The 21,604-nt window shown below is 39.5% G+C and overlaps 2 protein-coding genes across 4 annotated transcripts in view; one reads left to right on the forward strand and one right to left on the reverse strand.

The window, feature by feature from the left end:
* The first annotated feature begins 1,531 nt into the window (after positions 1-1,531).
* On the forward strand, positions 1,532-6,248 carry marveld3 (MARVEL domain containing 3). Of its 3 annotated transcripts, none has more exons than XM_008405346.2 (4): positions 1,532-1,923; positions 3,435-3,683; positions 3,780-3,871; positions 4,243-6,248. In XM_008405346.2, exons 2-4 carry the CDS (start codon positions 3,445-3,447, stop codon positions 4,851-4,853), a joined length of 942 nt encoding a protein of 313 aa, XP_008403568.1. In that variant the 5' UTR covers positions 1,532-1,923; positions 3,435-3,444; the 3' UTR covers positions 4,854-6,248. The 3 variants fall into 3 exon arrangements, with proteins under 3 accessions (XP_008403568.1, XP_008403571.1, XP_008403570.1); XM_008405349.2 differs by having other exon boundaries at positions 1,922-1,996; XM_008405348.2 differs by lacking the exon at positions 1,532-1,923 and adding an exon at positions 1,928-2,001.
* Positions 6,249-7,806: 1,558 nt separating this feature from the next.
* Positions 7,807-21,604, reverse strand: part of phlpp2 (PH domain and leucine rich repeat protein phosphatase 2) — a 41,248-nt gene continuing 27,450 nt past the window's right edge. Inside the window, exons 8-19 of the mRNA XM_008405350.2 lie at positions 20,598-20,828; positions 18,898-19,100; positions 18,681-18,741; positions 17,000-17,095; positions 16,091-16,246; positions 14,259-14,459; positions 13,951-14,113; positions 13,718-13,848; positions 13,312-13,425; positions 12,412-12,606; positions 12,104-12,335; positions 7,807-12,017 (exon numbers count right to left, since the gene is read on the reverse strand). Coding sequence (XP_008403572.1) covers positions 10,746-12,017; positions 12,104-12,335; positions 12,412-12,606; positions 13,312-13,425; positions 13,718-13,848; positions 13,951-14,113; positions 14,259-14,459; positions 16,091-16,246; positions 17,000-17,095; positions 18,681-18,741; positions 18,898-19,100; positions 20,598-20,828 — 3,055 coding nt within the window. The 3' untranslated portion in view covers positions 7,807-10,745. The remainder of the gene's footprint in view (positions 12,018-12,103; positions 12,336-12,411; positions 12,607-13,311; positions 13,426-13,717; positions 13,849-13,950; positions 14,114-14,258; positions 14,460-16,090; positions 16,247-16,999; positions 17,096-18,680; positions 18,742-18,897; positions 19,101-20,597; positions 20,829-21,604) is intronic.

Genomic DNA, 21,604 nt, shown 5'->3' on the forward strand with positions numbered 1-21,604 from the left:
AGTGGCAGCGTGAGCCTGAGAGTAACGCCAAATACTTCCGGTGATGGTTGACTCCAACTTTCAAAATAAAAGTTTTGGTGTTTTGTCACTGACATCCATAACTGACGGCTAGTGTTAGTGATAGCATAAAGTTGAAAAAAAAAAAACACACAGGTTGGTGTAATTAGATTTAGAACACAATAAAGAAGTTTTGAAAACAAAATAAGACCTGATTTTACTTTGTGTACTCACTGCATTCGCCAAATACAAGCAAAAATGTTACCCTGAAGTTGACAAGTCAGCATTTTACATTCACCTGCGATCAGGCCTGGATTTAGAAAGATGTAGGCCCCTTGGACAGAGCTGGTTTGGATATCCTGTCCAAACAGGTGTCTTTTACTGTTTAGACTGATAGTTAGATGCACACTTAAAGGTTTTTAGTCCCTGTTGTTCACATAAGCTATTTACAATAAATGATGCATCATTCATAGATGTATAAATGTTGTCTTCATTCATAGAAAAAGCAGTACCTTAAGTGTTAAAGTAACTATTTGAGAACGCACATGGAGATTTAACACTGAAATTCACCAAAACAAAAGAAAGGAGTGGAGCTGAAGTCTGATTTAGGTATTTGTCACATAATAGTTTTTAAATGGTTTCAAATAATTAAATTCCACAAAATCAAAAAATTAAAACACGCCCCAGTGATATAGGTCTACAACATTCTTCATGAATGTTGTATTTCAACATCCAATCATTAAAATAACTCCTAGGATGTCATTGCTGTTGCCCAAACCCAGTCTGCAATGTTTGCCTAAAGGACCTGCAAACATTTTTTAATTTCAGAGTGACCAAAACCATAGACATGATAAATAGTCTTTTGTAGACTTTTTTTAGGGGGGAGAGAGAGAGAGAGAGAGAGAGAGAGAGAGAGAGAGAGAGAGAGAGAGACCATCTACCGGTAATTCTCCTTACTGGTTTAAAACTGCAATTAGCAAGGTACAAGAGGCATCTAGCACCATGATCACAGGCTTCTTTTTTGTAAAATTAGCTGGATTTCTGTTTTAAATCTTGTTTTAAAACTGATCTTGCAAAGACATTAACATTCTCATATCAGGAGCAATAATTTTTTAAGTCTTTAAGTCTTAACCATCCCCTTTCCACCCTGGGCAACTGTCTATATGGGCCACATTATAAACTGTTAAGAAACTTCTTTATTATGGTGGAGAATGAGTACGAGGGGACACCGGGACAGTGTGGTAGACTAAGAAAATCTCTTCGAAATGACCACAAATCATTATTAAGATGGCCTCTCAAATGATATTTGTAAAATACATTATCAGATTTAGGACACCGCAGTTACATGCAGAACTCAAGTTGTTTTTATGGTGCTGATTCATGCAAATATATGCAAACAAATCTGTTAAGAATTGGTTCATTATTTGAATAAGACAGTAAATGACATCATAGTGACATTTATATTGAAAGGGATCTTTTCCTCTGCGGAAGTGCTTTGAGTGACGTGATTACACTCACTAGCAAGACACTTGACCTCGTGCTCTGTGTCCGGGTTGTGGCGTGAATCGCAAATCTTTGGACTTTTGAAGTTAATTCAAACAAAAAGAAGTTAGTTTTAACACCAATCCCAGTGTGTACAGAAGTCCTCTTGTGGTTTTCAAACAAAGTATAGACGATACAATGAAAAATTATAGTAATTCAACTCCATTCTGCTCTAATTTCCCTATTTAGTCAAATTCAACCTGATTGGGGGGAAAAAAAAACTGTTTTCGGAGATACTGTCTTGATCAACAAATGAATGCATTCATGCTTCACGTGTGGAGGCACTGGTCCTGACTGAGTCCTACCCATGATGCAGTCAGTGGAGATGAAGTTACACACCCACACAAAGACGTCTCACATCAAGTGGGCGTGGACGCAGAACAGGTGAGTGGAGAAGATCTCCCAACAGGAAGTTGCTACAGGTGGATTGCGCTGCTTTGCTCTAAACGAAAACAAGGTGAGGTAAGGACGGGATTTAGGGGAAACACAAACTATGTTTTAGGTTCTTGATAAAACCACAACCATGTCAGTTTTAGAACGAAAAGCTAATTAATCTGACCTGATTGTTCCTGCGCGTTACGAGCTGTAATAACAGTATCACTATTTGCTAACGTCACATTGATTGAAGTTGTATGATTTTCTTTCCGCAGGCTAGACAAAGAGAAAGACACCAATACTCTAATACAACATAAAAAGACAGATTACATTTTTTTTAAATGCACTAAGGGAGAAATTCATTGAATCTGCAGGACATGTTTTGTTGATGAAAGTAAAATTTAGGCGTTTCACTATAATGACCACGTTTGGAGAAGTTCCAAGCCTGACAATGCCATTTCATCTATGAAGTACGGAGGTGGCCGCATCATCCTGTGGGGCTATTTTATTGCAGGAGAAACTGGTACACTTCAGAAAAATTACATTAAAGCAACATCTCTGGATATCAGCGAGGTAGTTAAAGTTACATCACAATTTGGTGTTTCAAATTAACAATGACCAACATACCAGCGAATTCATTACAAAGTGGATTCAGGTCAACAAAATCAGTGTTTTGGGACGTCTATACCACAAAACCTTGTCTGTGTTAGACCTGAAAAGAAGTGAGCAAAGTGGCCTACAACACTGACTTGGTTTCCTTATTTCTGTAAGAAAGAAGAGGTCAACAATCCACCAAACCTTGGTCACATAAGGATATAGGCAAAGTATAAAGTTTAAAGTCAATGCTTCACAAAATCCAGGGACATCTCTTGTCATTACGCTCTAAAAAGTGTTTTTGGGTTGAAGTTCATCTTATGGACTTATTTACATTAATTTAACTTAATTCTTTTGCTTTTGCTATGCCAACTTACTTTTCTGTGTTCATTTAACTCAAAACGTATAAGTTTTATAAACTTATAAGTTTAACTCAAAACTTATACGTTTTGGGTTAAACTCAAGCAGCATATATGGAAAATGCCATATATGCCATACATGCTGGCATATACCTGATGCCAGCATATATGCTGGCATCAAGCAAATAAATCTTTTTTGGTAATCCTACCTGACCCAAACCAAAAAACATTTAGACTTGCTGTAAATTCGTGAGGAAAAAATGTTAAAGTTTTTATACATTTGGTTTTAACTGTATATCCATTCATCCATCCATCTTCTTACACGCTTGTCCCTAGTGGGGTCGGGAGGGGTGCTGGTGCCTCTCTCCAGCGAGACATTTCGGGCGAGAGGCAGTGCACGCCCTGGACAGGTCGCCAGTCTGTGGCAGGGCTTTAACTGTAGATATTCCACCTTACTGTTTTGCTGCTTGTTACGTCTTGAAAGCTTCTTCTTTGTGCACAAGCCAACCATCCACTTTGTCTATTGGAGTCTGTAATGGGATTCATGTCCATAATCTTCTTCAACAGGTAAAGGGAGATGCCAGACAGGGGAAGACACCATCAGAGGAGTGATGTGTCCGCAGAGTACAAGAGCAGGGATTACTCACACAGGGGACAGCACTCTCTGCACGATACCCAGAGACGCAGCCAGAAGCCAGGAGGCGTGGAGGAGCGGTTCAGCAGTGACAGAAGAACCAAAGAGAACAGAAAGAGAGACGTGACAAGGGGTCATAAGGGGTCAGCTGCATACATTGCTCATGAAAGGCCCTCAACACTGTAAGAAAACTTGATGAAGGCTTGACATTTTTTCCGTTTTACATCGCAATGAAGGTCATGTTACATCTCTAAAATAAAATGGTGTTGTCTTTGAAGGCCCAGAGAAACATCAGTGTATAACCATGAGGTTTATCAACAACAGCACAGAGAAGCCATGTACAATTTAAGGTACACGCTGACCTCTAGAGGTAAGTATATTCCCTTTGAGGTTCTTCTGTGACGCTCAAGCTTGCTACAGTTCAATATTTCTGTATATTACTGTGTAGCAGCAAAACTGTAATGAATGATGCCCTACGTTATTGTGTTACTTTTCAGTACGTTTACATTTAATATTTGCAGAATGTTCTTAAACGCAGACTCCTAAACTGCATCAAACCTGATTTGATTTTCATTAGATTTTGGAGTTCTCTAAGACAAAGTCAAATTTTCCAGTGAGGCAAAGATCTTTCGTCAGAGAAAATATCAGGAAATCTGACATTTTTGCTGTAAATGTATTAACTTTAGAAGCCACACGGAGTCAAAACTGAGATCTCGCTGCTCTCTCTTGCATGTCTCTCAGGCATCTGCCAGCTCATGGAGATCTCTGTGAATCTCCTCATCATAATCTGCGCCGGAGTGCCGTACAGCAACAACGGGGGCTACCGCGACCTGGCCAGCCTCGGAGGAATTTACGCTTATTACTTTGGAGGTGCCAGCGCCTTCACTGGCGCCGATGCAGACAGAGTCAAGGAGCTGGACCGCCTCTTCCACCAGCTCAAGCGGCCTCCGTATGTCTTTACAATGGCCTGCGGTGGGATTTTGATGACGTACGCCTGTGTCATGTTTGGCCTGGGGGTCTTCAGGGTCTCCCACCGCTGGCCCATTGTGCTGCTTGTGGAGGCTGTTGTGAATTTTCTGATTGGCTTAGGTTACATCGCTGGGTTAGCTTTCTACTTTATTAAAATACAGGAAACCTACCAAAACCCCATCTGTCAGGAGAGGGAGCAGATGTACAAGAGCAAAGGACACAAGGGCTTTGAGTGCAGCTTTAATGGTGCAGACATCGCAGGAGGATTGTTTGGAGTGGCAGGGACTTTTGTTTTCGTCTTTGGTGGGGTGCTGGCAGTCAGAGCCTTCAGATCAATACGAGAGCAGAAGAATGAAAGAACAAATGAGGACAATTATTTTTAAACACGCTTTTCTTACTCGTATTAGAGAAAAAAGTTTTAACAGATTGGAAGGGATTTCCATTAAGTCTTTTTATGTACTAAATTTCTTTATATAAGTCGGAATACTTTTTTTTTAGTCTTAATGCTCTTTTTTTATTTGTACTATTTTTGTAAATGTCATAATAAACAGCTAGATGAGTGTACATACAATTTCATTTTTTGGCATGTAAAAAGAGAAAATCAACTTGGGGTCAACCCTAACCCTAAACGGATACAATACTTTTTTATAATATTAGGATTGCTTCTCTTTTGACATAAAACAACCTTTTTAAACTTATCTTGAAATCTTAACAAAGCAAAGAGCTACTCTGGTGGTTTGAAAATATTTACACAAGAAGTTTTATGTGTAGTTTGGTTAATTTGATGCACATTTACAATAGTGAGTCTTTAAATCTTTGCTAGACTGAAGGGTGAAGTTCTACGCTTCTCCAGTAGGTGGCATGTACTTTATGAAACTAAGCAATAAAAACATGCAGAAATCTAAAACCTCATTGCATGTGGCTTGTAGAGACAAAATCCTTTAACTTAAGCTGATACATTAGATGTGTGAGGGTAAACTGTTAAACCAGTTTGTACAGCAAATATTTATATATTATATATATATATATATAGTCTAAAATGCTATGTTTTGCTGATAAACTCAATTATATCAATTATAAATTTATATATAAACACAAGAATACACATGTACAAACCATCCTGCCCTTTTATTCCTTATGTTTTAGACAGTTTATATTTGTCTTCAAGTAGACATTTTTGACTGACTCGTGTGTACCGAGCAACTAAAAATGATCATAAACATGGTCATCAAAATGAAGCTGGACAAAACCATTCACAGTAAAAAGTTTTATTGCTACTTGGCTTAAAGTTAATTGAAAAAAACAAAAATCATTAAAAACTGAAAATAATAATAGCAGCATCTGAAATAAAAAATGATTATCTTTTATTTCACAGAAGGTTCATATGAGCATAAGTCTCTGAAAAACAGCAAAAGTGCTCTTTGTTAGCTCCATTCCTAAACAATGTTATTGTTTATTACTCAACATAAATTTTTAGCAGCAATCAGCATGCTAGAAAAAAATATATTGGATATGCTTCATTTTATACAAATAAACCATATTTTGTATATACATGTTTCTCAGTTGACTTGTGTTTAGCACATGCTTCCAGTATGAAATACGGTTACAGTTAGTACCCTCAATGGTGCCCTAACGAGTGACGGTTTTCTGAGGAATCCCTATAGTTTTCAATTCTGTAGCAAGAGGGTGATAGAAATTTGCATGATACAATGAAGTACAAAAATAAACATCAAGCTTCTTGGCATCGAGAAAAAAAAAAAAAATCTGCAAAAAGGAAACATGACAGACAGTGGCTACTTTGGTCACGTGTTATACAGTTGGAGCGCCTCTGATCAGTTTCGTTCACAGTTCACACAGAGTTACAGTCAAACCATTGGTCACACAGGCATGCATGCACTTCACACTACACAGAAACACAGATACTTCTGCAAGCTCATTTAGATGTGCAAAGAGGACGTACTACTCCAAATAAATGAATCACGAGAAAAACAATGTAGTCTGCTTTAATGTGAATTCCCTCTTCTTAGAAATGTTTAAGGAGTATTGTGCCAAGTGCTTTCTTTTGAACCAAAGCACATTCTTCAACACCTCCCTCTTCCTGTTTCTGTGCATCCAGTTCCAGACAGATTTCAGTGCACAACGACTGCCTCATCAAAAATAAGACATACTTCAAGCTGGAAAAAATATATAGCTGAGGATAATATGGCATCATACAAGAGACGGCAACAGTTTAAGGGGGTCAAATGATGTCAAAAATGGGTTTAGTTAAGTTTGGAGAACGCTACAGAGAAATGTCATATTCATTTTTGGACTGGCAACAAACCACAAAAGGCAGCAGGTCAAATGGACGGAGCAGACTCACAAAAAATGCTCAGTGTGACATATAAACACAACTCCGACGACATCATACAAACGCACAGCACTTGATATTAAGACATTTTAAGTGACAGGACTTATGTGGTTTCGGGTGGTAAAGTGACAGTCTCATCACATTTATATTTACACTTGACATGTTGCATATTTTACAAGAGAACTCAAAAGATCACACTATTTTGTGAAACCTCTGGGAAAGTTCAAGCTCTCCTCTGTTGACTCGCACAATCATAATCTGTCTCAGAATGTCTGCAGCGTCCGCGAACGTCTCGCTGACTTCGGTCCAGACGCCAGATGCATCGTGGACGTCGGAACCACAGAGTCCCACGTGTTTGGCAGCTCAGACACAGGTCGATAAAGTGACAAGAATTCATTATTAGCTTTAGCAAAGTGCTTTGTAGATAAAATCTGTACTTTTTATAACTTTAGAAAAATAATTCAAGGGCTTTGATAATGATGCATGATACAATTTGAATACTTTTTTTTTGTATTATTTTTAGGGAGATTTTGATATAGAGAAAACAAACAAGCACAACATTTTTTTTTGGATCAAGTCTTAGCCATGAATGTAAGCAACAGAATGCGTTCAGTCTGATTTGTGTAAATGATAAAAATAAGTTAAAAGACAGAATAAAAATGATGTATGATTGCAAGGAAACAGACACAAACAAGCTCTATAAATAAATGTTGTGGCAAGTACAACAAAAACTACCGTTCGTTTAGTGATATTACTTTCGACTACCGTCTGCTTTACTGTCAGTGGTTTCCTTTGCAAGAAATGTTGTCTGTGACCGAGGAACCTGTTGTTAAACTGTTAAACATTAAGTGAAACACATGTGACAGCAGATTTAATTCTTTTTTTTGTACAAAGTGCTCATAGCAGAGTTACTTTAGTTGAATGTACAACAACTTGGCAAGCAAGAAACTGAGGATTCCTCACACTTAAGGCCTACACATGCTCTGCAAAATCAGAAAAAAAAATGCACCCCAGGACAGACGTTCTTGTAGTTTGTCCTTGAAATAGCATCTGGCAAGAAAATTTTTTCTTACATATGCAAAAGAAACTACTTTCTCAGATTTTTAAAAAAATTTTTATAGTATGTGCTGGCCTTTAAAGACGATTCTTAGGAAAACAGAATAGAGACGGACAACCCAAAGGACTTCTCCTTTTAAAGACTGCTTAGAGGAGCTTTAAGGCAAAAACGTCATAGTTCCAGCTAAAAACACATGTGAAATTCCAAAACTACTGAAATTAGGGTCAAAGTAGAAGGAAAATTGTGAAACTAACACAATAATAGCTGACAAGAGCAAACATTGGACTACTTCTGACCAGAGAAGACAAGCTGAACAAGTTGGAGGCATTCGGAGCTGAATAAAGTGAGGTTTCTAGGGCAGTACGATACCGAGTTTCCCCTAATAATTTAGGTATCATAAATACAGTTATAGTTTATACCTATGGGTACAGCAACCTCAGGATTTACTGGCACTGAAGGTAAATATCATCATAAATAAAAAAATCTTTTATTCCACCAGTAAAATATCAAACAGAAAACGGAGAAATTAAAAATCTAGCTTAGTGCATTTATCCTGTGGAGACAAATACCGTAAGAAATAATTGCTTTATGCAGAACTGGCAGGGCGACACCTACTGGGAACCCCGGAAATTCTTATACCTAACTGAGACTTATTAAATCCATATGTAGCTTTTTTTTCCCAAGTAGATCAGCGTTACTAGTTTTAGCTAGTAATATTTTACTTCTTAAGTAATAATATTTTGAAGTTAGGCTACTACTGAATGTAGTGTGAAGTCAGTATTTTGGGGTCCTCTGGACTCGATAAAGGACCAGTTACCATTTACTAGGTGCCAATAACTGCTGAGGGCTCTGTGTGCACGATATTATCATAATACATGATGCTAAAGCTTTGAAGGGAGGAAGAAATGATTACATATTCTGAGTGACTTAAGAAAGTCTTTCTGGTGTCAAGTACCGCATATGTTTACGTTTGTATATTTTTATTGTGTTTGCTGACATCTAAAGAAGCATTAACCAATGATTTTTTAAAAAAATGAAAAAATACCTCACATAAATGTATTTAGGAAAAAAAATTATTTCAAATGATATCACAACAAACCTCAATTTCTAAGATTTAATCTTCAAAAATTTCTGAAAGCTTGGAATTAATACTTTGTAATAGTTTGAACATTGTTCAGATTTTGTTTACCAAAGATATTTGTTCTGATTAATGTTGTTCAGGTAAAGTCAAGTGACTGAGTTACAAGTTTCCCATTCAGCTATGACTGATTTCTTACATTCAGCTTGTCCTGACAAATTTCCTCTCACCACAGTTTGGCAAAGCAGCTTCCAAGTCCAACATTTGACGGAACAAGCAGAAAAATACAGGGAGAAGAAAAAAAAAAAATCAACGCATGGAGTAAATGTGAGAAAATGACAAGTAGATGACAAGTTTGTTCATAGCATCGCTGTATAACATAACTAACATCAGCAGCCTCAAATATTAATAAATAAGAATAATCTCTGTCTATACATAAACAGAGACTTTAAATAAGAAGATAGATAAAACATCATTTTATACTTGACTGCTATCTGACTGATTTGTTCAAATTAATTAATCAGAATGTGTTCAAAATGCCTAAACTCAAAATATCTGTTCTTCTCTGAAATGCAGCTTTTATGGGGATTCATCGTCACTGATTATTCTGCTGTCACTCCCACTTCAGCCCACCAGAGCTGAATATCTTCAGTGTCAAACGGCTCATAAGACGTCTGCAGTGGACTCAAAGCTTATCCCTCAGAGGGTGTTTTCTACAATGATTCATCCAGTTTGTCAGATTCTAAAAAAATAAAACCCAAATTAATAATTTGAACATAAAGGCAGTTATTCTTGTCTTTGCATGTTGATGACATCTTAAGTTCTTTCGGTTCTTTTTTTTTTTTTTAAAGTTGACTTCCAGATCTAGAGGTATGATATGTGACCTTTGGGTCAGGAATGAGATTTCTCTCTTTAAAAATCAAACAAAATACCACACTAATAATAAACTTTAAAACGTACCATTTGGGTAAAGAGAGTAACCCTAGGTCTCTTTGTGTAAGAGAGGAGAGTCGTATCTGCTAGCGTTATCCCACTAGAAAACTTTCACTGAAGGGACGTCGAAACTATAGCATTGTTTTCTGTTTAAACATCACGAACATGTGGTTGAAAAGTTAAAGGTGAAAAGACGTCCACTTGAAAATGTTTGAATGTAGTTGGACGTTGTTTGGGGTTGAGCAAAGCTGGACTTTATTTAAGATGAATTCTGATGGGATTATGGGATAAAAACTCAAGTTTTCAACACATTTGTCTGCGCTAAATAAAGACAACAACGGGCCGAGCTTCACTAGCCGTAAGAAAGGTGTCCATGGACATCGAGTGTTCGCAAAGACCGCGTCCCGTCTGAATATAACTGAAACAAACTCTCATCCCAACTCCTAATCTGGTTGAGCTCTCTGATGTGTCGTCCGTTTTAGGCACTTTTTCAAGCTTCGGCACGAATCGATCTCTGCAGGACCTGAGTCACCTTTGGGTTCCTGGTGGGGAGACTGACCACAATCTTTTCTGCATCCATCAGATTGCTTAACTTTCCAAGTAAAGGGAAATGCTGTTGACATATTGGACGTGTGGAAATCTTGTTCAGCCCTATTGTGGCGGATACTCAGAGCATGTTCTGCTTATCTCTCTTTAATGGCACAGTATCAGTTTTTAACAGAGTTCTAAAGGCTTTTCTTGTCTTCTCAACATTTTTTCAAATGGCAACTTCTTCCAACTAAACCAGCTGTAGGAGACAGTCCTACATCTCAAGAATGGCACAATCCAAACTGAAGCCAAACGGCCGACTCAGCGTCCTAGAGGGCGGTATCGTAGACTTCCTGCTGCAGGACGGCAGCGAGGCCCGGCCCTGGAACTAAGGTGGAGGCAAATGCAGGAGGGTGTGGTTGATCCCACGGTGGATCTTTCACACAGGTGGGTGTTGGCGGTGTGGAGATGCCTGAGACAAGAAGGCTCTGGCCTTTCAGCTGCTCTCTGACCTCCTGCTCAAGACCAGGAGGCACAATTAGCTGGTCCTCTGGGTCCTGCTGAGCCGGGGCCGTGAAGTAGCCTGATTTTTTCTTTGGCACCTCCAGGGCAACCTCAATGATATTATGACTCTCTTCCAGGGCCACCACAGAACCATTGGACAGTTTCTTGCCGAACAGGCTGGAGGTGGAAGGTGACTTCTTGAGGTCTCCGTTCTCTCTACCACATACGGCCAGCAGACAGCCGTTTGTAGCAGAAACCACCACGCTGTTCTGTCTGCGCATTTTACCGTTGCGATTTTCCAGATTCAGCTCCTTTGGGCTCTCGGGGGCCACCGGCCGAAGCTGGAAAGCACAGCAGTGAATGTCTACCTCCACCTCTAACTTGCTACCGTTAGAGATGACACCCTCAAGTGGAGCTTCGTCATCGCTGTCCAAGCCATTGTCAGACTGGTTGCTTGAGAAAGTAGCACTGGAGGGCTGGCGCTGGAAAACACCGGGGTGAGTTCTCGTTGGAGCTGGACCCGGCACCATGATCCCGCAGAGCGCAGGAGCAGGGTGGAGGCTGCAGCGCCTCTCTGGGCGAGACGTAGGGCCAGAGGACGGGTGCTCATCCGAAGCGGTGGACCCTGCCTCGCTGCCCACCTCCGAGGCCGACGTCTCACTGCTGAACTCGGTGCCAATGCCGCTGCTAGACGAGATGTTTCCTGGATCACTGGGGCATGGAGTCACGGACACCGGCACAAGGGCTGGGGTCGGACCCCGCGGTTCATTGTTCAACACCGGCGGCTCACAAGTGCAGCTGTCCTCACCGACACATAGTGACACCACCGCGGCTCCGATGTTGTCCTTGCAGCCGTAGCTCTGGGCAAGGGAGCACAGTTTCTTGGCGGCTGCATGTGGATCCCGCACGGCCTGCACGGTGTACACGGCCTCCTGATAGGACACTCGCTCGAAAAGGGCTCGGTTCCCCAGGATCAGGAACTCGTCCTTGGCACAGAGCGGCTCAGTATGCACCCAGGGCTTTGGAAGCACCCAGGGAGACAGATAGGAACAGCCCAACAGGCGAGAGCAGCACGTCACTCCACTCACTTTGTTATCCTAGAAAAGAGACGATGCCAAAGAAACATTGCGTCGCATCTTTAGATATAGAATCTACGTCTATCATATTTTAGCATGAGCATTACCTCTGTTATAATGGCTTTATTGACTTTAACCCTCTCCATCTCCTCTGTGGAGTTCTCCAAGTTGAAAACCTTTGAGAGCTGGACAGGCTGTCCATCACGGCACAGAATGGCCTGGCATGTACCAACGTTAGCCACAGTTAGGCTGAAGCAGCTCCCGGGCTCCGACGTCTCACGGTGAATGTAGCACAACAAGGCAGACGCACCGAGCTTCTGTCCGGCCATGCCAAGTTTCCTGTTCAGCAGGAAAGAAACTAGAAATAAAGTGTTCTGATAAACAGCAAACACAATAAACAGATTGCTTGTCTAACCTGTGTGAGGTGAGAAAGGTGTTGCACATGTACACTGTGTCAACATAGGAGTGCTGGAGTTCTTCACAAAGCACGTCTCCCATGGTGCATTGTAGAAGACGTGGCACTTCCTCGTTGCGGTCGCCATCGAAGATCCCGTAACAACCTTCTCCACCGTCTCCAAAACGGTCCACGGCAAGCACGGAAACACACAACCTGTTCCACACAAGCAGATTCACCTTATCAAAACAGTGATGCAGTGACCCTGTAAATTTCAGACATTTGGCAGTAACTGTTTCACCTCCTTCTCACACTCTCCTTTGCTTTGGACAGTTTCTACTACTTGTAATGTCACTTCTCCACTTGAGTCCCTTCTCATTTACACTCATGTAATCTTTCTTGCTTCAACTAAATTTCACCATCATACCTCCACCTTTCTAGCTTTTTTCTCTCACTGCAGGTCACAATATCATCTGCAAACATCATAATACTTGGAGACTCCAGTCTAACCTCGTCTGTTAGCTTGTCCAAAGCAAACAGGAATCCTAAAAGGCTTAAACTGGACAAAAAAAAAAAAGAAAAAATACGAATCAATAAAGATAAAAATTGCAAAAAAAAGGAGTGACTCCTTGATAAAAAGAAAATTAGAACTTATTTTATAAATTTTGTTCAGTGTTCAATGCACCAAATCAGGAATCGATTTATATTTGGTACTTCACAAGGGAAAAACGATAAAGCTCGACAAATACAGACTTAATGAGGAGCAACAATATTTGCATCTGCACTCGCGTCCTTCACTAAAGCAGATTTAGTGGTATAATTTATTTAGTTTCTGTTATGATAAATGAAGTCTACAAAAAGTAATTGCCTATCCTTCCCTGCAAATAAAATAAATCTTGGAAAAACAAAGGAAGAACACACTTATTTCTTTGGCCTCTCATCTCGGAGTAACCGTGCTTCCAGAGAGTCGAGGGGCCCAGGGAGTCTCCGGGCGTCGTGGCAGATTTCTGGTCTAATTTCAGCGTGGTAATATGGCTGCAGGGGGAGAAAAGGAGAAAATAACAGGAAACACTGCAGAACAAGGTGTGTAATGAATGCATAAAAAAACTTGTTTGGTATTTCGCTTTATTTCTTTGTGTTGTTTTGTTTTACTGTTCAAACGTGAGTTTTCTGAGAAATGTCCCTTCCTCATTTTTTCATTTTCCAGAACCGTTATCCATTTCGGTTTTAAGTTTTTGCGCCTCAAGGCTGCAGAATCCAAAGTGTTTAATTTCAGGCTTTTAAAACGGGGAAAATGCCACCGTCCGCTCCGGATGCCGTGACTCACCTGAACAGATTGAGGGTTTTGTGTTCCAGCGTCAGGGTGCTGTTGCCCGTCAAGTCCAGCTCTTGCAGTGTAGTAGGCAGGGAGTCGGGTAATTGGATCTCAGTCAGCTCATTGCAGCTTAGATCTACAAGCTGCGTGTAAAAAACATTCAAAAGCACATGTGAGCTGGAGCACGCTTAGGAGGGCCATCTGAAATCTGAAATGGTAAAAACAACAGAGGAAACGAGTCTGACCTTGATCTCAGGCAGGTTGAGGATTTCTGGGAAGACGGTTATTTGATTCGAGTGTGCGATGAGAGTGTGCAGCCGCTTGCAGCTGGACACCGTGGAGGGGATCGTCTTCAGCTTGTTCCCACTTAAATTTAGCTCCTCCAGCAGTTCCAGTTTACTCAGCTTACTGGAAACAGGAGAAATACACAATCAAATATAAACGATTGGCTGATTACAATTAATGAATTCATTTCCTTAAGACTTTTAAGTACTAGTAACCAAAATGGCAGCCGTTTGTGATCTCAGTTAGCTGTGATAGACAGCAAACACACCTGGCTGGGAAGGAGAGCAGCTGGTTGTAGGCGATGTGAAGGATCCGCAAGTTCTGGTGTCCGACCAACAGAGCGCCGCAGTTCTCGTTCAGATTGTTCCCGGTCAGGTAGAGCTCCTGGAGGGTGCTGAGGCTCTCCTCTGATTGGCTGCTGGGGGGAATGGTTTCCAAGGCGTTGGCTGACACGTTTAAGTATTTCAGGCTAGGAAGACAAAAAAAAAAAGTTAAAAAAAGTAAAAAAAAAAAACAGAACCTAAATCTGGGTCTGGTCTGCTACTTCTTCCACTGATTTTTCACTGCAATCCAAAAGCTCTGCAAACATATCATCATTTATTCAGATGCTACAACTAAAGAGTAATTTAATACTTTTGTATGTGTGTGTATTTGTTTGATTGACTCACAAAGATTTACAGTATTTTTGTTTTCGCACCATCTTTCTTCTGACTGGATGCGATATTAATAATTTGGAGTGACTCAGCAAGAGTCAAAACTTGAGTCTGATGCAGAATCTGTGGATGTGGCTAAACATTAGGGCGATGGTCAGGAGGCCTTCTAACCTGAAAGACTCAGAGCTCATTACCAAAGATTAACAAGTGGAAACATACAAAAACCGGTCAGCAATTGTGAGACGTGAATACTATAATAGCAAAAATTTGTTATTAGGTATTCATAATTTTGCGACATACCAATGTTTAAAATAAACCTTGCATAAAAAGTAATAGAATTTTGAAAAATGTATATTTTTTTTATGTTTTACTGTCTTTTGATTTATGCTTTTCTAATTTTATATCAAAAACGTGGTTAAATGAAATCTTTCTAAATCAAAATCTGCTATTGCTTTGAATAAATAAGGACCCAACTTTGGATTTATATCATGAAGATAATGCTTTACTTTTTTTTTTTGTTACAGTATATTAAATTGTTTATCAACTAATAAAAGTTATGACCAAGTACAAAATCCAGCAAAATAAAAGGACAGCTTATAAAGAAACTCCAAACTAATCCCAGGACGGACAGTGACAGATGTGTAAATGGCCGCCAGGTTTGATCATTTCCTTTTTATTTCCCTAAATGTGCTGCAGAAGATATAGTTAATCACAGAGGTAAAGATGTTAGCAAGTGGAGGACTAATTTGAATATTCATTAAGCTGCACAGTGAAGGTCGGCAGTAATTTGAACTGCAGTAGATCTTACGTAACAGGCGTAATTAAGTCATTACTGGTGGTGTATCACACACAGAGCAGCAATAAAACTAAAATGTGAGGGACTAGTAGTTGATGTAAAATGTGAACCTTGTCATGCTTTTTTTAAACGGTCTTTGCTGAGGAGTAGCTCATAAACACTGAAAGCCTGTTAAGATCTCGCAATCTGTGTGGCTTTTTACTACACAAAGGAAGGCAGGTAAAACAAACGGCAATAACCTTTTCGGTTTCTGTTGCATTTCATGCCGCCGTCAGTCCTGAATGCAGCTGCAGTTCACTGCATGTTCTGCAGTTCTCGACAGCATGTCAGGAGATCAATTTCTTTTCAGAAGTCACTGCCATAACAGTAAAGTGCATCAGGGCAACTCAGCAGCTAATGGGTGTTAAGTGGTTTACCACATCGGAAATAAGGAAGCAAAAGATGCTCCAGTTATGGTTGGGAAAGCTGCATTGATCTTGACCACATTTGCTCCATCAAATCTATACTGTGCTGCGTTACGGTAACCGTCCACAGAAACATGGATTGCCAGTAAGAAGTTGTAAAGCAGAGGAACCTGTGGATGAAGAATCATAATGCCATCATATAAAGAGTACAGGGCAAACACCCTATTTAAAAGGTTAGAAAACTAACTTTAAGGCCTTGTAAAAGAGACTCTCTGGAAGTTCGTTGAGCTTGTTATGTTGCAGGTCAAGGGCTTCCAGAGGAATATGGTCAAGTAGGTCAGGCACTCTCTGCAAATGGTTGTTCCCCGTCAGCAGCTTCCTCAAACTTAAGCTGTTCAGCAACCTGTTGGAGACGTTACAGAGAGAGATCAGGACAAATACATATCCAGCTGCAGACACCGAACGTTCATCACTGAATTCACAGCCGGGCATGATTCTGCTTTTTCTAAGCTAGAAAGGTCAACAATTGCAATTGCATAAAGAATATTGAAGCAAATACAAAAATTTCTAACGCTTTGTCACATCTTAATTTATGACCTGTCTGCTGTGTCTTCATGATGCCGTTTGTTCTCTAATGTTCCCTGACAAAAAATTTGAGGCTTTCACACAACATCTGCATTTATACTGATGTTCAGCAGCACAGAGGTGGACTTTATTAACTAGGTGACTTCTGAAGGCATTGATGGGACTCGGTTTTATTTTGCAAAGAGTTATCAGTTTAAAATAAGCTAAAATGCCACACGTTTGAGAATTTTATATGGTTAAAAAAACAAAACACTAACATATCCCTGTCCATCCACTTTACCATTATGCACTACTTTCTGCTGGTCTTTCACATATGTGAATGTAACATGAAGAAAATGTGAACAAAGTCTCAGGGGATGAATACCTATGCAAGACACTGTGTTACACATTAATGCACTATATTTATCCAAGTTAAACATACAAGGGGAAAAAAACAGGAATATATGCAACGTAACGCCTGATGTGCATATAAATTCCAGTTACGTGTTAAATTACATACAAAAACAACTTATGAAATGATATGAGCAGTAAAAGTTAATGATTCCTGATTTGAAAAAAAAAAAGTTCAAACCTGGAAGGAAGTTCAAACAACAGGTTGTGCTGAAGGTCCAGCATCTCAATTTTTCGACAGTCACACACCCAGGCTGGAAGGTATTCCAACAGGTTCCTGTCTCAACACACATAAAACAGAAAGACAAACACTCAGACTGAGCAAAGCTTGTGTTTTGATTTATTCCACCTGGATTGTTTTGGGATTATCTGACTGTCCCTTCACCCAATACAGCTTAAACCTCCACTATCTGGCAATTATTCAGCATTACTGTGTTTCTGATACCGCAATAATTCCTTAACGGCAGAAAAACAATTCATCCCGCCTTAATTGATAAGGTGGAAAAAACAGATACAAATAATTCAACATCTTGCAAAGCAAAGTAGATACAATTAATCATTTTAACTCAATGAATCAAATTAAAGTCAAAGTTGAAAGTGAAGCAACAGATAAAATTTCCTTTGCCTTATTTGTCTTAATTAAATACTTAAGTTGGAAATAAATTGGAAGCGCATTTCTATCACTTAAAAGAAAACAAATGAAGCGGGGCATGTCATAATAAGGAGTTTCAAAGTTCTAATTTACACTTTTCATAGTTATGAACTTTAAAGTTAGTAGCTTTGTGTTAAGGCAAGTTAAGTTTATTTGTAGAAACAAGATTTTTAAAGTGCTTCACATGTAGAAAACACAAAAGGAGTACATTACACTGGCATGAGAAATGAGGGTAAAGAAAGTCAGAATGATGATACACTAAGTGAACATTGTGACTTTCACACATTTAATTCTTCCACACACTCAGTAAATCAAGTATATAACTTTATGTCTCATAAGAATGAGGTCTTGCTTCTTGTTTTCTTTCAAGAGGCAAAAATGGGCTTTCATACATGTCACTTTTATTTTTAATACTTTTTCTTTGTGAATCCTATTTACTTTGCACCATTAGCCCTACATACTTGTATGAATACGTATGTAGGGCTCTATAATAACTGGAACAGAAATGTTTTCCATAAATAACAGTTTACAAATAATATATTATATATCAAGTCTAAGAATAAGGATAATTTAGGGTGTATATTTATAATATTTGCTCTACGTATCAATTTTGAGCTGCGCAAAAATGTTAAAAATATTAACCTGCTTGAAACAAAACACACACACAGTGTCTATTCCAAAGAGGAATAACCATTTATTATGCTTGTAATGTTGCTATATAAGCATAATATGCTGTTCATGCCAATGGGCTGCATGTACTTAGCAGAATAAATTACTGTGAAATTTTAAAAATGAGCAACAGTTGCATAGTTTCATATTAAAGACCCCATGAACTGCTAACATCCAGTCATGATGAAACATTGTGTCGGTATCAATTACTTTTATGTCTGGTCTTGTTCTAATAGACCCAGATTTCAAAACACATTATTAAAGTTTATGAACATAGAAAAAGCATGTGAAACACAATTAGTCAATTAAAAAAAAAATTGTAAAAGCAAAGAAACCTGAGTAATATTTCAAAAGTCTGATTTTTTGGAGTGAAACTATAAATTCAAAAATATTCACTGAATATTGTCAGCAACATAATTGTACCCACACATGCTGTGGGCCACACCATTAACAAAAAGCATAAAAAAATTATTTATTTTTATGGAACATAAGAAAATCTCTGTGGCTCCGCATCCACCTCTTATTCCTGTGCAGAACTCACTGTGAAAGGTCCATGTGTGTGAGCTGGTTCGGGACTGGATAGACGTTGACTGTTGTGAGGCCTGCAGAAAGACAAAGGCACCGATCATCATCAGTGAAACATCTGCATCGTTTCTGTCTCTTGTGGGTTGGTAAATTGAATGCATCATCACAGCAAAAGGGCCACACAGGGGCGCGGGGGTAATAATAGCAGCCAGTTGACGCTCCATTTCACTCACGGTTGCTGCCGGCATGAAGCATGCGCAGTGAGAAACCGCTGAGTGTGAGAGTCCCCAGCTGGTTCCGCTGGCAGTGCAGAGTCTCCAGGTTGCAGACGGTGCTCAGGTCGAGCGAGTCCAAGCAATTATCGCGCAAGTCCAGCTGGGTCACGTGGCTCACTGGCTCTGGAGTCTCACATTTAACACACCTGAGTCCGTTCAACCTGCAAATAATAGAGCAAACTGAATGATGAAAGCAATAGGAAGCCTTAACATTTCTGGAGGCACACAGCAGGGAAGCTAAATTAGACGATTATTTGTAAAATAACACAACGACTTTGCAAAACAGAGCTGAATAATAGAAGCAATTGAACCACATAACTGTGACTTCTGCCAAGCCTCTTTGGTGGTCATAATGTTATGACTTTATCAGTCCAGATAAACAGGTAGGAGAATTTCAGGGTGCATGACTGCCAGGTGATGCACTGTGGTCTGATCAAGGCTCTAGGTCACATATGTCAAACTTGAGGCTCGGGGGCCAAATCTGGACCACCGTAGCTTTTTATGTGGCCCTTTAGACTCCAAGTTACATCAACTACTAGTCCCTCCAGTTTTTCCACAAATCTGCAAAATTCATACAAAATCAACAGATCTTGCAAATTTTTCTTAAAATTTGCCAAAAACATTGAAGTGGCTGCTGCCTCTTCCTTACTTGATGTTAACTTATAGTCCGTGGTCGATATGGCGAGTAATAAAAAGTTACATTTAGCCTCATACATTAGTGAAAATATCATAAAAATTCCTTACAGACATTTCTAAATTAGTGCCACAAAATGTGTGATTTTAATTGCAAAAAAAAAAAAAAAAACACAATCCTGGATGGACTGATCAGTGTGAAACGCTGTTCAACATTATTTAATTTTAAGAAATGCTTGTTGAAAACTGACACAAACAGCTATTTACTGACATTTTAACAGCCTAATGGGTTTTATCAATACATTCTGGCACAACCGGCCCTTTAAGAACATGCAGATTTTTGATACGGCCCAAAATGAAAATGAGTTCGACACCCCCTGCTCCAGCTGGATCACATAATTCATATTCACAAACAATAACCTGCCTTTTATAAGAGCTGCAAGCCAACTAATCCATCACAGATGCACCTTTGTCCTTATAAATGCAGCCTGCTGGGGTCAAGCCACACCTCAAGCCCCAAGGTCAGGTCATTATCTGGCAGCCGCTGGAGTGCAGGTTTCTGGCTTAATCTCCAGAGCTGCAGGATATTCATTGAGAACAGCTTTCATCTCCTTTATTACCTGCCTCAGAGGTCCTGGTGAGCAAAGTGCTTAGTGCCCCACTGTTTATGTGCAGAACAGCAGGATGCTGAATAGCAGCAACAAAAAAAAAAACCATGACTGTGGTTAGCAGCTCCCAGGTGTGAATGTAGGCGTGAAATAGGGCAATGCAGTAAAAGGCATTTGTTCACAGCACATCTGGCATCTATAAATAAATATTAGTTTAAAAAAAAGAGGCTTGGAGGAGTTGTGAGGAACACGGGAGCAGCTGAAGTTCAGCTGGCTGGAGTTTGTGACAGAATGTTCCCTTTTCGATCCACAATTTGAAAAGAAAGTTAAAAAGAAGCAAAAACTACAACTATCTGAAGAACACACAGAGATTCCCTCTGTTGACAAGAGAAAAGAGGAAGGTGGAAAACAACCCACCGCAGATCGATGTTCCTCAGGTGGATCATTCGAGCCAGAGTGGACAGCTCCAAGCTCTCCACTCGGTTTCCGGCCATGGCCAGCTTGTCCACTGCACACAGTTTCTCCAGGACCGTCGGGACGTGAGTGAAGTTGTTGAAGGAGAGACCCAGGCTGTTGAGCTGAGACAGATCACCAAGCTCTTCAGGTAGTGAGCTTAGGTGGTTCCCATCCAAACACAGAGTCTGCAGGCTAAGGAGTGGGGGAAAAAGGATTGTTTGTCTGTTTATCAGCCTTTGGGGCAAATGGTTACTGAGCAACTTCCAATGCTGAGCAGATATAGCGGTCCGTAATTTAACCAAATGTGTCATTCAATTCAACTCAGTTTATTTATGTACATTTTTGGCAATAAGAGCCATGATAAAAATATCCTCCTGTCAGGGGGCTTAAACTTTTACAAAAGGATATAAGCAATAATAACAAACTTTAGACTAGTTTTACCAGAACATAGTTCTATATTTAATCACTTTAAAAGCAGAGGAGTGGAGCAGAAGAGAAAGAGAGTTGATAACAAATCAGTGTTCAAGAGCCATAACTCGTGATTACGGAGCAGCGATCACACTTTGAAACAAGATTTATGTCATTCCAAAGCCAGAAGAAATGTATAACATTTACAGATTTAGAAATATGAAAGCTTGTCCCACATTAGCGTAAGCACTCATAGGAAGCAGCTTTTGTGTAACTTTAATATTTAACACATGCTAATGCAGGGAAATACAGAGGGTTGTGATTGTAATTTGGATGCCAGAACATAAACCCTGTAAATCATTACTGGTTAAATTCCAAAAAAAATAATGTGATGAGAGTTTTTACTCATCCTCACTACATTTTATTAGTTTCATCAATATTTCCTTTGAAGTTAGGTGACATTTTTATTACTGTAATTTAACAGAAGTATTCAATGTGACTGCATGGTAACTGAGAAAATATTCCTGTCTCATACACTACATTTATATATTATATATATA

Source organism: Poecilia reticulata, linkage group LG3, assembly GCF_000633615.1.
Source record: "Poecilia reticulata strain Guanapo linkage group LG3, Guppy_female_1.0+MT, whole genome shotgun sequence".
NCBI lineage: Eukaryota > Metazoa > Chordata > Actinopteri > Cyprinodontiformes > Poeciliidae > Poecilia > Poecilia reticulata.